Source organism: Podarcis cretensis, assembly GCF_951804945.1.
Source record: "Podarcis cretensis genome assembly, chromosome: 1".
NCBI classification, from domain to species: Eukaryota; Metazoa; Chordata; class Lepidosauria; order Squamata; family Lacertidae; genus Podarcis; species Podarcis cretensis.
The window spans coordinates 49,555,755-49,572,877 of record NC_137170.1 but is presented as its reverse complement, the minus strand read 5'-3'; the positions used below and the strand labels follow the sequence as shown (position 1 = coordinate 49,572,877).

The 17,123-nt window shown below is 42.5% G+C and overlaps 1 protein-coding gene across 1 annotated transcript in view; it reads left to right on the top strand.

Annotated features, from left to right (window-relative positions):
- RAD51B (RAD51 paralog B) overlaps positions 1 to 17,123 on the top strand; it is a 336,350-nt gene that overhangs the window by 199,520 nt on the left and 119,707 nt on the right. The window contains 1 exon segment of the mRNA XM_079995582.1: positions 3,415 to 3,493. Within this exon segment, the coding sequence (XP_079851708.1) occupies positions 3,415 to 3,493 (79 nt within the window).

The window sequence follows — 17,123 nt, the reverse complement described above, 5'->3', positions numbered from 1 at the left end:
GTAAAGAGTAACTAACTGAACAAAGTTCTATGCACCACTTTGGGAAAGGGATTTATGAATGATGTTAACAATAATAATGTTAGTTGTGGTTTTAAAATCTCATAGCAGATTAAAAATTCTAATAGTATTCAGAACTGGGTAGTTAATTTTGTGAAATTTAAGGATAAGGTTTTGTTCTTTGTGATCTCTACAGTCATACATATGGGTTCTAAGCACGGGGCAACTTTTTGAACCATTGCCATAACTCTTGAAAAAAAATTTGCAGGATCGTTTGCCATAGGGACCAAGATGGCTTGCTCAAAGAGATGGGGTTTCACCCTCCCATTCACTTCATTTATGACTAATGCAGCACAAGGAACACTGCTTGGAACTTCCTCCTTGCTAAAGCAAAAAGAACTGTGCCTGTGTTTCTTTTATCTCTTTATTTATCACTCTCGCTCTTGTTTTTCTTTTATTTTCTGTTCTGCATTCTCTTCTCACCTGCCTAGGCATCATTTAAGGATTGTCAAGACGAAAGTTCCCCATATCATCCCAAGGCAGTTGACAGGGAACACTATGAAATGGAGATGGTTGCCATATGCCATATCTGAATACTTCAATAGCATAACATAATATTGTGGTTGAGTCTACTGATGTGTTGTTCCTCTGAGGAGCCATGCAAGACAAAAGGGCTTTTTATTATGTTTGTTTCAATAATGCCATGTGTCTGCCGTTTGAAATTTGTGTTTTATACAGATTGTTCTTTATTTTATTCCGATTTCTACCAGTAAGTAAAGAACGGAACTTCCCCTTACAATTTCGCTGCCGGAAGCCTCATGAGCAGAGTACATGGCAACCCCAGTGACTTGGGGTGAAGATTATTGCCTCATTCAGTGAGGTTAAATGCAGGAAAGGGAATTCTGGGGGTTGCATCATGGCTACAAGTGGCACGCTCCTTCCTTCTCCAGCAGCTTTTCTTTGCATGAAGAACAATAACTTATGCTGAGGAAGGGAAAGTACTTGCATTGCAGATTTCCACCGTGCAACAGGTCACCAAGTTTATATCACATCCTGAGATGGCTTTGCTAGCATAACATTACTCAAAATTTTCCTCTGTTTGTCTTGTACCCTCATACCTCAGTAGCTAGGGAAGATACATGCAGGCCAACAGATGTTATAAATAAGCAAGAATAAGAGGTTGTTTGTAAGGATCTCTACAGATGTACTTATAAGTGGTGCCCAGCGCATTTTCTTCTATTGCAGAATGATCCTTCACATTGCAGACAACAAGCAATCTTACTAGGAATTAAAATGCTGACCCCAGTTGTTTGTCTGCGTGTGCACGCCCCCCCCCCCCAAGTCTTCAGGTAGACTGTGTTTTATTTTTGTAAAGTTTATAATGAATTGAATTCATTATTCATCTCTGCTTTAAAAAAGGGGAAGTCTGTTTTAAAAGAGATTCAGTGTTGCGCTAGGTGTCATTATAAACTACGTGAATCAGCACTAAGAATTCTGTTGTAAGTGGGCAAAAATGGAGCTCAGACAGGAATTGTGTCTTTATACAGTGCACTGAGAACTCTTCTCCAATGGTTCAGCTACTTACTGTACATCTGTGTGACTCTAAAATGGTCTGATACAGAGTGAAGGATGAAGTGCCTTCTTTGATGGCTTTTTAAATAGAAAAATTAATCCAACACTATTATTATTTATTAAATATGGATACTGCCCTATACCTGCAGGTCTCAGGACAGTTCACATGATAAAATCAAAATATAAACCACAAAATACATAATCAATATAAAAACAAGAACAACCCAATAACCACCCCCCATCATGCCATCTGTGCTGATCTCTTTGCCTTTTGTTTTGCCGCTTAATGAGGATATGTCCATTTGTTATCATCCATATAAAACAGAGCTGAGTTTGTTAGATTTATATAGAGGACAATTATGAGAGCCTTTATTTTCAAGTTCGGTTTACAAAGGAATTTTTTTTTTGTTATATTCCACTGGGCTTTAACTGTTCATCTTCTGGAGCAGGCTGTCTGTTGACTAATTCCATGTAGATTCACTAACCAAATAAAAAAGTGAGAAAGTAGCTAACCTTTTGGGATTTCTTTAGTGCTCACCCCTACCAATCCAGTATATAAACGGTATAACATCAATTGTCCAATGGCCCTAAAATGCACATGAAAAAATACCATTATGAAGATTTCTTCCTTCCTTCGTACTTCCTTTTGTAGCAGCTTGCCCATATGGTACTTGTCACTGCATAAAACTCTACGGAAGGAGTTTCAGAACAGCTGAACACCTTCACTTGCACTTTAGGGTCAAGGGATCTTTTGGTTTGTGGACTGCAACTTCCAAAAACAAGCCACTGCTTGGCATGGCAGTGATAAAGATACGTTTCTCACATCTGAACTGTGTTATTTAATGGACAACAAGAAATGGCAGATTTTATCATAGCTCAAAGTAGAGCAGGGTTATAAGGTATATTGCTGGAGAACTTTAATTGTGGGACAGAAGAGTGGCCCTGACAGTGCTGTTCACAGGCCGTATGGATATTTTTGAAATGTCTCTGTCCATGCATACTTAAAAATGAAGAAAGTAGTAAAGTCTGGTGTATTTTCCGGGCATTGGTGAAATGGGTATGACATCACTTTAATTGAAACGGAGCTCTGAAAAGAACCAGAATGTGCTTTGGATCAGCAGCCTTGTTAAATGGTGCCCTTAGGGCTACAAAGTTGGAAATGCCGCTGTGAAAACCACAGACTGGGAAATTGCTTTCCAGTTCCTTTCCCTTTTTTTCCTGAGGCAGAAATGAGTGAGGAAATCTGCTTCAGATTTGGGCTGCAGACATGTTTTTGCAGGAATGGCAGCAGCAAGTCACATGAACTACCAGCAACCATTCCGTGTGCAAATCATAATATAGGGGGCTGGTTGTATGGGCTTGGGTTGACCTGGACAATTGAATATTTTATAGCAAGTACTCTTAAGAAACCAAAGCCATCATGGGAACAAGGATTGACTCAGCTCCTTTCTTAATGTGCAAATTTCTATGTGGGGTCTCATTGCTCTGCCATAGTCTATCTTCTCTCCTTCTGTGCTGGAACACACAGATGTTTAGAGCATTTCTTGTTGTCTGTTGAAACATATACAACAGAGTGGAAGGGCATATTCAAATGGTGTGGTATTTTGGAAAATATGACTTAAATGTGAATAAAAATATGAATATTTTGAATCTAAAGGGCTAAAGGTACATTTTTTGCAAATAAAAGTGGTACACGTCTGTAGTATTTGCAGAGCTGCTGTTACAAAATAGCCTAGACTTTTGATGGTTGCTATTGTTAAGCTTTCTCTGTGAACTGGAATTGTAATCAGTAGCAGTATAAAATAGGATTTATTTATTTATTTTATTTTGTCTTTGTTTCTGCAGCTTCTGGTTGCAAAGTCCCCGATTGCACCATTCACATCTTTCCTGTACAGAATTGAAAATTCAGGGTTCGTTCTCCAAGGTAAGACCATGAGTCAGTTTTGCATACTGAAATGCCAGAAGTCTTACATTTGTTCTTGCATCACCTGCACATCAAGTACATTTCCTATTGAGAGACTTTTTCCTCTTCAGCTAGGCAGAAATAAACAATATGGCATCTTCTTGGCACAATATTTTGACCAGATCATTATATTTGTTCCAGATCATTATATTTATATATGTTTGAATAAATGTGGAATCTTCCTCTAATGGTCTTGCCTTGTATATGTGGTGACAGCCTGACAGTATTGCTACACCTATTGTTATTGCAGTCATTTATTGCAGGAGAACAACCAAGAGGCTGCATGTTTATCTTCAGTGGTGTGGTTCAGAAGGTTATATAGGTTTTATATAGGTTTTATATTGGGCTTAGTCAACTCCCATTGATTTCAGTTGGTCTACTCTAAGCACTACTAAATCCAACCCGTTTTGTTAACAAAAAATGATGATGGGGTGGGGGAGTGTGCCAGTCCAAAATCTATCCCTGATGCCTGCACATAGAGGTTAATGGGAGAAAAGTAACTTCCAGACAAGGCCATATTAGGGTTCTTTCAGCCAGCTAAGAAGATTGCGAGAAGCAGCATAAAAGGGAAAACTTTCCCCCACCCCCACCCCTAAAAGGAAGCTTCTTGAAAGGTGTCAGGTAAAAAGGATGATATCTACGCTGGTGGCAGAAGAACATTTTAGTGCTAATGAATGGGCTGTATTCCACGGTCTGACAGCAGAGGCAACATTTCCATTCATTCATTATTGTGTATTATTGTGTGAGGCAGTCAGTGTCAGGAGGAGAACACATTCAAAGTATGTGACAAGGGAACAAGTGGATGAGTGTGGGAACTAGTGAAGAACAACAGCTGTCTGAAAAATGAAGCTTAAGGGGAGAGGGGAGGGGAGATCCCATCACAGCTCTGTTAACCAGGAGGCCACAAACAAACCAATACTAGAAAACATACCTGAATCCTCTTTAATTGTGGGTGACAGGAAGGAGGCACACACAGAACATAGTAAAGAAGTTTGATTTAGTGGCTCTGCAGGCAATTCCTCTTGCCATCCCTAGGGGATTTGGAGGTGGGGATAGAGTTAAAACTGCAAGTTGCTTTCTCTCCGTTTTGTTCCTTGGGCCTGGTGGTTAATAAAAATGGCAGGAGAGGATGGCTAGTTAGAGATTTCAGTGACTGCTATTTGATGCAGTTTAAGGAGCTACTCTGCTATTGTTTGTAGTTAAAATGGAAAGTGGAACTGTTCTCCATTTGCAAAAGTCTCTAGCGTCCTAGGGAAAAGAAGGCTGAGAGTGAAAAAGCTATTAACATGGTAATGCTGCCTCATTCGGAGGAGTGCATCAAAATCCCCTTTGTTGATGTAAATTGCTGCTCTATTGCCTGGTCTCTTTCGATCTCATGGTCTCGGTACAAGTACTGAAAATTGTTTGGTGAGACTTGGGTGGAGGGAAAACTGCACCTCTTATATCATTTTAGGAGATCGCCAAGCTGCCCAAGAGCACTGCAGTGGGAGACTTCTGTGCCTTTGTAAACTTGAAGTGCTCAGTGGTGAAAAGAATCCAATTATTCAGTGGCTCTTTTATTGCTGCTTTCACTCTTGAGAAATGCTGCTCAACAATTTGAAGACAAGGATGGCTGGTCAAAGGGTTGAGTTAGATTTTGAACTACTTTTCAAGTATATTGTGAGAACAAGGGAAAAGATAAGTAAGCCCTAGTGAGTCTTACTCAAAGTCTCTGATGCTTGAGAATCCTGGGTTTGAAATTCTAATTTTGTAAGTATTGTTATTTATATAAAGGGACAAATCAAAAGCCTGGATTTGCACATTGCTGATTATATCCTCAAACGTGGATCTAAATGTGTCACCTAAAATCTGCATTACTACACAAATTCTGGTTTAAACCACATTTTTAAGATCCAGAAAATACTTTAAAATACTAATAAAGTTTCATATTTATATTCCTTTCCAGTGACTCCAGTGTAATGAGGCCAGATGTTCAGGTTTAAAAGTTCTTTTTCTGTCAGAGCTGCAAGCCTTGCCCTTTAAGACTGAGTAATCTCTTTGAAATCTAGTTCTAGTTCATATGTACATTTTTCAGCAGTCAGGTTCATTCACCAGTCAATTGCTTGTTTTGGTGGTGGTGTATGAGTAAGGAGTAGTTCACTTTCACCCCCAGTTACTATATCCTGCTGGTAGAGGAAAAGGAAGATGTGTTTGTGTCAGGAAAGGAAATAGCCATGAGTCAGACAAACAGCTTGTAATAGTTGAAATTGAGAGTACGGAAGTTACTTTCATATAAACACCTTTGTATCTTCATTTACTAGTAGAGCTATTGTTGAAGCAGACTGATTTTCATACCAGTTGTTGGAAACGGCGACATTTGTGAAAGCATGTACCAGTTCAGATATCAATGAAAATAGAACTGAACTCAGGGAGTAGTAGATTTCTGGGGGCACTTGATTGTTATACTAACTTCCAGAGAGAGGAATTTTACTTACCAGTGATCTAAAATGTATGCATCTGTGCCGTGTTACTTTTCAAACATTCTTCCTTCAAGGGATATTCTACATTGATGTCCACATGTTTCAAAAGATTGAGGGCATTAGGCACGCACATCATGCTGGATGCCGGCCAGGAGTCCTGCGGCCTCACTTTTGGCCCCTGGAAACTGAGAGCCTGCTCAGAACATAATCAGTCCACATTCCCCCACAGTTGCACACTGCAAGGGAAGATCTATAGTGCTGGACAAGCTGTTTTTCAGGGAGGTTTATCTGCCCATTACTGAGCGCTTCTAATTGACAGGCTGCTGGCAGGCTTATAAGGAACCCTGGAGTTCCCCACAATACAGATTGGAAACCCTTGCATCAGTGTGTGGAAAAATGAGGCATCTTCTGCATTTCAGTCTGACCATTTTTTGTTAAGTGCTCTTCATGCTAAGGGTGTTATTCAGCAGTATTGTTTTTATATTATTATCCTAAGAGTATTGTAGAGTTCAGTAAACCTTTTAGAATTTAGGAGCCCTCTTTAACACCATTGTACAACGTGGGGCCTGTTTTTAATTTGTGACTAGATTTGTCTGCCCATTTTCTGTCCCTTATTTTTGCCATTTGCCTTTTCTCACTTTCACTTTTTCATCATTTATTCTTCCCTATCTCTTCATCTCTCACTTTTTCCATATCTCATTAACAAAATGTAAATAGTGCTGATGGTTTTCTCCCAGGTGTTCCAAAGTATCCTTTCTTGCCGGGGTACATGGGAGTTGCAATTCTCTATTCTCTATTCCTCCCTATCCAGTGCACCCTGATAAGAGATGATGTTTTGGGGTATACGTACTTATTTGTGTCCAAGCCTTAAGGATAAAGTCTACAATAATAATAATAATAATAATAATAATTTATTATTTGTACCCCGCCCATCTGGCTGGGTCTCCCCAGCCACTCTGGGCGGCTTCCATAAAAACCAAAAATACACTAAAATATCACAGATTAAAACTTCCCTGAACAGGGCTGCCTTAAGATGTCTTCTGAATGTCAGGTAGTTATATATTGCTTTGACATCTGCTGGAAGGGCATTCCACAGGGCGGGCGCCACTACCGAGAAGGCCCTCTGCCTGGTTCCCTGTAGCTTTGCTTCTCGCAATGAAGGAACCGCCAGAAGGCCCTCGGCGCTGGACCTCAGCGTCCGGGCAGAACGATGGGGGTGGAGACGCTCCTTCAGGTATACTGGGCCAAGGCCGTTTAGGGCTTTAAAGGTCAACACCAGCACTTTGAATTGTGCTCGGAAACGTACTGGGAGCCAATGTAGGTCTTTCAAGACCGGTGTTATGTGGTCTCGGCGGCCGTCCCCAGTCCCCAATCTAGCTGCCGCATTCTGGATTAGTTGTAGTTTCCGAGTCACCTTCAAAGGTAGCCCCACGTAGAGCGCATTGCAGTAGTCCAAGCGGGAGATAACCAGAGCATGCACCACTCTGGCGAGACAGTCCGCAGGCAGTTAGGGTCTCAGCCTGCGTACCAGGTGGAGTTGGTAGACAGCTGCCCTGGATACAGAATTGACCTGCGCCTCCATGGACAGCTGTGAGTCCAAAATGACTCCCAGGCTGCGCACCTGGTCCTTCAGGGGCACAGTTACCCTATTCAGGACCAGGGAGTCCTCCACACCTGCCCGCCCCCTGTCCCCCAAAAACAGTACTTCTGTCTTGTCAGGATTCAACCTCAATCCATTAGCCGCCATCCATCCTCCAACCGCCTCCAGGCACTCACACAGGACCTTCACCGCCTTCACTGGTTCTGATTTGAAGGAGAGGTAGAGCTGGGTATCATCTGCATATTGATGGACACCCAGTCCAAACCCCCTGATGATCTCTCCCAGCGGCTTCATATAGATGTTAAAAAGCATGGGGGAGAGGACGGAACCCTGAGGCACCCCACAAGTGAGGGCCCAGGGGTCTGAACACTCATCCCCCACCACCACTTTCTGAACACGGCCCAGGAGGAAGGAGCGAAACCACTGTATAACAGTGCCCCCAGCTCCCAGCCCCTCTAGACGGTCCAGAAGGATGTTATGGTCGATTGTATCAAAGGCCGCTGAGAGATCCAGCAGAACTAGGAAACAACTCTCACCTTTGTCCCTAGCTCGCCGGAGATCATCAACCAGCGCGACCAAGGCAGTTTCAGTCCCATGATGAGGCCTGAATCCCGATTGGAAGGGATCCAAATGGTCCGCATCCTCCAGGCGTGCCTGGAGTTGTTCAGCGACCACGCGCTCAATCACCTTGCCCAAGAAAGGAAGATTTGAGACTGGGCGATAGTTGGCCATACTGGCCGGGTCTAAAGATGGATTTTTAAGAAGCGGTTTAATGACCGCCTCTTTCAGCGGATCTGGGAATGTTCCCTCACAGAGGGAAGCATTCACCACCCTGCAGAGCCCATCGCCCAGCAAGGATCCAGGAGACAGGTGGTTGGTTTCACGCGTCCAAGCAGCCTGTCCACATCCTCGGGGGTAACGGATTGAAATTGATTCCATGCAACTTGACCAGACAGAGCTCTAGCACTCTCCCGCCCCGGCACTGCTCCCACGGTGGTGTCTAGCTCCTTCCGAATATGAGTGATTTTATCTGCAAAAAACTTTGCAAAATCGTTGCAGGAGATCTTGGGGTCTTTACAAGGCCCCAGTGGTAAAGGTGGTTCCGTTAAATTACGAACCACCTGAAAGAGTCTCCTGCTACTATTTTCTGCAGATGCAATAGAGGCGGTGAAGAAAGTCTTCTTCGCCGTTGCTATCGCCACTTGGTAGGCTCGACGTTGAGCTCTAACCTGTGTCCGGTCAGATTCAGAGTGAGTTTTTTGCCACCGACGCTCTAGCCGTCTCAGCGATTGTTTCATCGCCCTCAGCTCCGAAGAAAACCACGGAGCTGTCCGGGCTTCATGCAATCGGAGAGGGCGCTTCGGAGCCAGACAGTCGATAGCCCTGGTTAACTCCGCATTCCAGCGGGCCACCAGGGAATCAGCTGAAAGGCCATCAACATGGGATAAAGCATCCCCTACCACTCTCTGGAAACCATTTGGATCCATTAAGTGGTGGGGGCGGACCATCCGAATTGGTCCCACCTCCCTGCAGAGGGGAAGGGTCGCGGAGAAGTCCAGTTGCACCAGGAAGTGATCTGACCATGGCACTTATTTTGTTTCACTTTTACTTAGTGTCAGATCACCCACGTCACTAGAGGTGAACACCAGGTCTAAGGCATGTCCATGACTATGAGTTGGGCCAAACTTATTCAGGGACAGCCCCATGGAGGCCATGCTTTCCACGAAGTCCCGAGCAGCCCCTTGTAAGGTCGTGTCGGCATGGATGTTAAAATCTCCTAGGACAACCAAACTAGGTGTCTCCAGGAGAAAATCCGCCACGACCTGAAGCAGCTCAGACAGGGAATCCTTGGTGCAGCGGGGAGGTCGGTACACCAAAAGGAATCCTGTACTGCCCCTATTGCCCAACTTCCAGAAGATGCACTCAGAAAACTGGATCTTCCCAGTAGAACGCCTGGTGCAAGCTAGTGACTTCCTAAAAATCACTGCAACCCCCCTCCCCGCCCACATAACCTGGGTTGCTGTGCGTAAGAGAAACCTGGTGGGCAAGCAGCGGCAAGGACAGGCCCATCTGCTTCCTCCAACCAGGTCTCTGTCACACATGCCAGGTCAAATCCTCCATCCACAATCAGGTTGTGGATGGCAGTGGTTTTATTCATCATTGACCTGGCATTACACAGCAACACCTTCAGGTCATGTAGGTTTCCCCTGTTGATTCCAGTATCCATCTGGTCAAGGCCAGACCCGGAGGCAGGGATAGTCTTCAAACAACGACTAAACCTGCCTCCTCGGTAATGACATGGTCTGGTCTTAGCGTAACTCCACCTCCTGCCCATGATCACCGAGATCGGATGTCCCAGTGCTTCCTCCCCCGTGGAACTTGTCCCAGCCATCGTGTTGGCTGGGGCCCCACTCCCAGGCAGCCCTGATCCCGCCCCTTAAAAACAAAACACAAACTATACAGAACCAATAAAACAACAACAACAAAAAGAAACAGAACAATTATACTAAAATTAATCCCCAACTAAATATCCATCCCACCCACCCCCAACAATGGAAAAAAGGAAAATAAAAATTTAAATTTAAATTTAAATTTAAATTGCCACCGACTGCTTGAGGACATTTTAAAGCACATTAACCACCTGGAACAGGGAAGAATGGCAGAACACTTCCCACCCTTCCCAAAAAGTTTGTTCCAAATAAATGCCTGGGCCACGCCCCCTGGGCCAGCTGGAAAAGGCCCTGGAATGGAGCAGGCCCTGCAGTCCTCACCCAAGGCTTCCCTTGTCACCAGTGAGCCCTCCCCACTACTTGTCCTCCCCCCACTTGCAAGGGTGAGCTTGTCAGCAGGAAGGACTGGTGGTAAAATTCCCATGTCTTAAAAAAAGTCATTGGATAAAGCTTGGAAATACCACAGCTTTTCTAAAAATTCTCCTAGGAAGTTCAAAAAGCTCAATGAAATCTAATTGCAAAACTAATTGCAACATTAACCCACCATACTAGTAACAGACAAAGGGATGCAGATACGATTGTATAAGAAGTTGCCATTTCTGGGGTCTATTTGAACCAGAGGAGAGTGTTAGCCAACATCTGAACTGTAGCACAGGAATGAAAATGGATCAGGGATCTTTGTAAGGCAATGGTTAGAGCATACAACTTAAAATGATTCAAGTCACTGAATTCCATTGTGTCTGCCCAGTCAAACCAATTTATGCATTTCACTAGTCGAAACAGATGTAAGAGGTACAGCAACCACCACCACAAAAGCAGTTCTTGCAGCCCCCCCCCCAGGTGGATTATTACCACAGCAAGTTATTTCCATGCTTACATTGTTCTGCAGGCACCCTCTTTTGCCTCATAAGTATCCTCCTGCATGTTATTAGGAGGTGTGGCTAAGGAAAATGTCACTAAACTTTTGCCCTGGCAAAAGCCACAGTCTAGAATTTATTCAATCTATAGGGCTTCCTTGCTCTCCTTTACAGTCTAGGATTGCTTTCAAGGGAATGTATCTGGCAGATGAAATCAAGATGTGCTTAAGTGGATTGCTGGACCAGACCCAAGCACCAAAATTTAATTAAATACCTAGTTTTACAAACTAATCTAATACAAAAAGGAATGTTTGCATGATTTCTCTTTTGTTTGGAGGTGAACTGAGTTTTGTAAATCTTTTATTTTTTGTGTGTTGAAATGTGTGTGTTTGATAAAGGAGAACCTTTTGTTGAATGGCTAAGCAGGTTGTACAAAAGCTGAAAGTGTTTCTCTGCTTCTCGTCCAAGTCCTGGACAGTAATCGCTACTCAGAAAGAGCTCTGTAAAAGCCCCCCAAGGGTGGTTTTCTTTTTTCTTTTATATATGTAAAAAAGGGATTCAGAGAACTAAGTAGACTCAGCTAGCCCACAAGGGAAACTTGTGAACCTTGGGAGTAAGGAAACTATGCAGTCCTTGCTGTCTGAATAAGCTTAGGAAAGCTCTCTAACCAAACTGAGCTCAGTTGCGCTGTCAGGGCAGCACTTTGGGGCAAATATCCAGAGTCCCATGCAACAAAAGGAGCCCCAAATGCAGCAGTTAGCTTACCACATTTTGAAGTAATTGAAATAATACACATTTCCAATCTAGGGAGAGGGGCCCCCTTAAGTCCATTAAGTTCCAAGTCTAGAATTACCTAACTGCACCATTGACTGAGCTAAAGCTTAGGTAGCGTCTGTTACATATACAGTGTATTCCAGCTTTTCCACATATACAATTACACATTGCTGAAAGCTGTGCTTCATGTACTGTATTTGTTTACTCTGCCCGAGTTTATCCTGCACTGATTTTAAAAGCTGAGGATGTTCTTTTGACTATAGATATATACACACACTACAGAGCACTGTACCCACTCATTTTTAATTTACTGGCAAGGGGGCATGGTGATGGTAACAACAGCAGAAAGTGGGAAGAGGGCATTTTTCTCCTTCCTCCCCTCCTCTTGTTTGTCAGGCATCAGGACTTAAAGAGCCCTGATAAAGTTCAAGCCCTGGGTTGCTCTTTAAGTCCCACTGTCTGACAGGGAGAAGGAGAAGAAGGGGGAAAGGTCCCTGCTTACCACTAGGGAATAGGAGATAAATTTGATTTTGTTTGTATTTTTATGAAAAGCTACCTGATTCACAGTTATTGAATCAGCACGTGAACCAAGACACAGTTGTGATATTCCTAATTCTCTGAATTATGCAATTCACGTCTAAAATCATAGTGTGTAGGGGAAATTCTGCATTACACAGTAGTGCAAACAACATTAAAAAAAAACACTTGAGGGAATTGCTTGCAATAATGTGTCTTAGTCAAAGCTGCTTGCAAAAAGTTGCTCTAAAACGCTTACAAATTTTCATGAGGATTTTTCTTTTTTTAAAAAAAATTATAGATTGCAGAAATGAATTTAAGATTTGATAACTGAGAAGTTGAGAAGAACCAAAATTTACAATTTCGTCCAACAAAACTTAGCACTGCTAACCATTGTTATTCCACACTAGTAAGTAAATGAAAGATGGGACAGTTGCAGGAAGTAGAGCCAGACCCTGTGACAGGTAGAGGCAGCTAATTCTAACTTTGCTCCCGTCCATTTCACGGCTGAGTTTGACAAGGACTGCACTGAGATTGTGGAGGAAAATGCTGACAGTTCCACCCTTTGTAATTAAGAAACCAGACAAGTTGGGGCAGGCTGAGGGAAGACTGAGCTTGGTGGGACAGTGCCCCACTTGCTCTGATGAACCCTCACCCAACTGCATATTTTCCTTCCCTTTGGAATAGCTCTTGAGTCAGTTCAGCCTACGGCTTTTGCAGCCTTCCTTCTAATGTCCAGATGATGGACAAAAAAACTAGATGCAATTTCAAGGGATCCTCAAAAGCACACCTAAAAACTAGATGTGTGTTTGACAATAACCAAAGTGAAAACGAAACTTTAAAAGCTGTTTGGTTCACTGTCACTTTTCTTTTTTCCATTTCAAAAGATGTTTGCAAACACCTTGAACCACTGGGAACTAGCCTCATCTGGTCCATTAAAGTAAAAGCGAAAAAGAAGAATTATAGTTTGTATAGTTCACCAAGCTAAGCGAGAACAAAAAATAGATTAAACACGCAGAAGGCTTAAAAGCTCTTTTTGTGCAGGGCTTTTCCATCTGAGAACTCACGAGAGCCTCCCAGGGCCTGGTAAACAGACTTGAGATCTTTTAAGCTCTCTGCCTCCCATGTGCTCAATTTGTGCAATTTCAGCCGGCTGGCCATCAAGCATATAAAGTTGAAATTGTGCAACTTGCATGTGTTTAAGTTACAAATTGTCTGTATTGCACAAAACATATGAAATATGTCAGTGTGCGATTAAAATTTTCAGTAGTGGACTATGAAATCATTGATGCTGCTTTGTTTTTTATATTGTTGAAATGTAGGAATTGATCTTTGCTTTGCAAATTCAGCCCCAAAGCATGACTCATGTGCCCTTCAAGGTTTTCAGAACTAAACTGTCCCCACAACCATAACCAGAGAGAAGCTTTCCCTTGTTGTTCTCTTAATAATTATGCTGCACTCATATGTTTTTCGTAAAGCACTGGAGCAAATGCTGCCATGACTTCTTTCCAAGAGGCTTTTTACACACCGTCCTTGAAGGTCCTGTATTGATGTGAGCTTATGTTTTGTGTCAGTAAAACCTCCTGGGGATGGAAACATAAAACAGAGCATGATTTTTAGGTATTTGTTAGACCTGCTTGCCTCCGTGAGCAATTTGCTGGTTGTTGCACAGAAGATACTAGGTTTTTAATGCTTTTTTTACTAGATGGTTCTGTGGTGAAATTAATTTTAATTGCAAACATCATGCCATGCTCAATGTGAGGTTGTTTTGAACACATTCAGAAACACAAAGTCTGACAGAGTCTCCTGGAAATGATCCAATGTCAGAGGTTGCCAACTGTTTTTAGCCAGTGGATACATTTAGAATTTTGAGAACATGACATGGGGGCCGGTCACAAAATGGCTGCCACATCTGAAAGAGCAGAGAAAAGAAACAGGACCACCAAAGGATGCAGGCATGCCCCCGCATCATCTGCCACATCAATGGGGAAAAAATGGTCTGTTGCACTAGCTCACAGAGAGAAGCTTTGTGTACCTCTCCTCTGTGCAGAACAGAAGGAAAGGTGGGTATCTGACCTTGTGCACTGCAGATTTCTGAGGGGATATTCAAGACTTTGTGTGTTTGCCATAGGAGGTACTGGCAGGTATACTGGCACCCACAGGCCGACAAGGGAACTGTGTTCTAGGTCATCATATAGCATCAGAAGATGGTGACTGCCAAACAGAATTCTTGCCACATCTACAAAGCTGACAGCGTTGGTGAAACCAGCAAAGAAAGACAAGCAGTTTTATTGCCCCTTTTGGCCTTCCTGCATTCTCCATCCCTGCAAGGTGAGCTGGCTGCTGCCTTGTTTTCTTTCTTTAATTATGCCATCATCCTGCAGTTACTCTCCAGTTTGTAATGTTCAGGGGGTGTCTATGGGATTTCAAAATAAGAATAGGGCTGTGTGAGAAAGATTAAGCTCATTAGCCCCTTATCTATTATGGCTCAATGTCTGTAGGTGGCTTCAGGTCAATTTATTTGGAGCATTTGTACCCTGCTCTTCAACCAAGTAGGTTACCAGTGTGGCTTGCATGCAGTCAATAAAAGCAAGACAGTCTCTGCTTGAAGGCTTACAATCTAAAAAAACCACAACACACAAGGGGAAAGGGACAAGGAGGAAAGAGGAAAGAAATTAAACTCAGCTTGTTGTTGTTGTTGTTGTTTAGTCGTTTAGTCGTGTCCGACTCTTCGTGACCCCATGGACCAGAGCATGCCAGGCACTCCTGTCTTCCACGGCCTCCCGCAGTTTGGTCAAACTCATACCGGTAGCTTTGAGAACACTATCCAAGCAGGGAGACAATATACAGCCTTATCGTACTCCTTTCCCAATTTTGAATCAATCAGTTGTTCCATATCCAGTTCTAACTGCAGCTTCTTGTCCCAGCTACTAATCCTTAAACATTTGTTCTCATAATGAACAGTTCTTATAATTTCTGAACACAATTCAAAGTGTTGGTGCTTTTTTGCTCCCTGGCTTTTAACATCTGGTCTCTCCACCCCTGCCTTCCCCCGGTAATTATTTTTAGTATTTACTTTCACTGTGTGTTTATTAGTCATTGTAAACTACCCTGGAAATTTTGATTCAAGGTATAAATATATGTTACATAAATAAAGGTACATTTAATTGCTAGTGCTTCTAAAATCTACAAGTGCTAAAAAACAATCACAGCAATAAGAATCTATAGATCTATAGCTTTTCCCTGTCTAGTTTCCTTCAGATGTGGCTAAACTACAACTCCCATTATCCCTGAACACAGTCTATGCTGGCTGGAGCTGATGGGAATTGTAGTCTAAAATGTCTGGAGGGCACCAGATTGGACGTGGCTGCTATAGATGATCAGTATTATGTCTGATTGTTTCATTTATAAGTTTGTATCTTGGTAGTGGCCCCGTCACTATGGAACTCCCTCCTAAGGGATGTGAGTTTCACCCCCTCTTTGATTGTGTTCAAAAGGGCCTTAAAACCTGCCTATTCCAAACAGATTTTAATTGAATTCGCTTGCTGCTCTATCATTTTTACTTCTGCTTTTATCTATGGTATTTTGGTTGGACGGTTTAAAGTTGTTTATATAATCTTAACTGTAAATTGCCTTGGGCGTTCTTCCAGCCCTGAAAGGCAGAAAAAAATACCTAAATAAATAAATATACACAAACTAATCAGGCCCGGTACAGACCATCTACAATTAAAACTGAGTGAACAAATAAGATTAAAAACATTAGTTAAATTGTCTGCTGTTGATATGCAACTTCAGTTAATTCAGCAGAAAGTTTTACTGAGAATTTGTTCGTCCCTGAGTAAGTTTCTTGAGGTTGAGGTTGACTACAAATGATCTCTGTTGGAAGTGTGACAAGCCACAGGCTAATTTATCCCATATGTTCTGGCACTGCCCTGTCATCTCACCAGTCTGGAAAGTAGTGGGAGATTGAATAAACATTACCCTTATCCGCAGGATCTAATTCTTACCTTAAATCGTTTAATATTTGGATACATATCAGCCATCTGGGCACTCCCAAAGAAATACAATGAACGGATTGCTAGGTTAGTGGTTGTGAGAATAATCCTCCCAACACTGAAATGAAATGAAAACTCTCCAATATTGAGCAGTGCTTGGAAGAAGTGTTTGATATTGCTAGAAAATAAAATAAATATTTTATAGTATATTAAATTCACCTGATGTTCAATTCTAAAAGTTACAAGTTTCTGGAGAATTGTGAAAATGAGCTCCTAAAATAAAAGGGAGATTTGATCATTATTTCCCCTCATTTCTTACTCTTCTTCCCCCTGCTTCTGCTTTTCTTCTTTGGTCTCTCTCTCTCTCTCTCTCTCTCTCTCCCTCCCTCCCTCCCTCCCTCCCTTCTTTGTACTTCATATCAGTTGGGTAGGATTCAAAGGACTAGGAAGCTGGAATGGTAGCCTAACGAAGAGTGGTTGTAAATTTGTTATTTCCGGCAAATTTTTTAAAAATTAAGTTTAAGGAATAATAGTGACTGCTTGATTTGGAGACCTAGGTTAATGTCAACTGTCTCAAAGCATATACAGTAAACTGGCAACTTAAGCACAATTAAGTTGTGCACATTCAGCTTCATACGCTTGGGGGGAAAACTTCAAAAAAGAAAAGAAAAGAAAAGAGGTGGGCTTCCAGGAAGAAAGACTCTGGCAATCCCACCTGCCATTGCACGCAATGTGTTTTGGCTATACACGATTTTGGCCTTAGGCATGATCTCACTGTGGGTTTACTGTAATTGATTAAAAAGATAAAGGTAACCCTGACCATTAGGTCCAGTCATGGATGACTCTCTGTAAATGGCCATGTTTCTGGAGCATGTTCCACACCACCAGTGGTTATAATAATCAGCCCTGTTGAACTCAGTATTACTTTGATTGACCACCT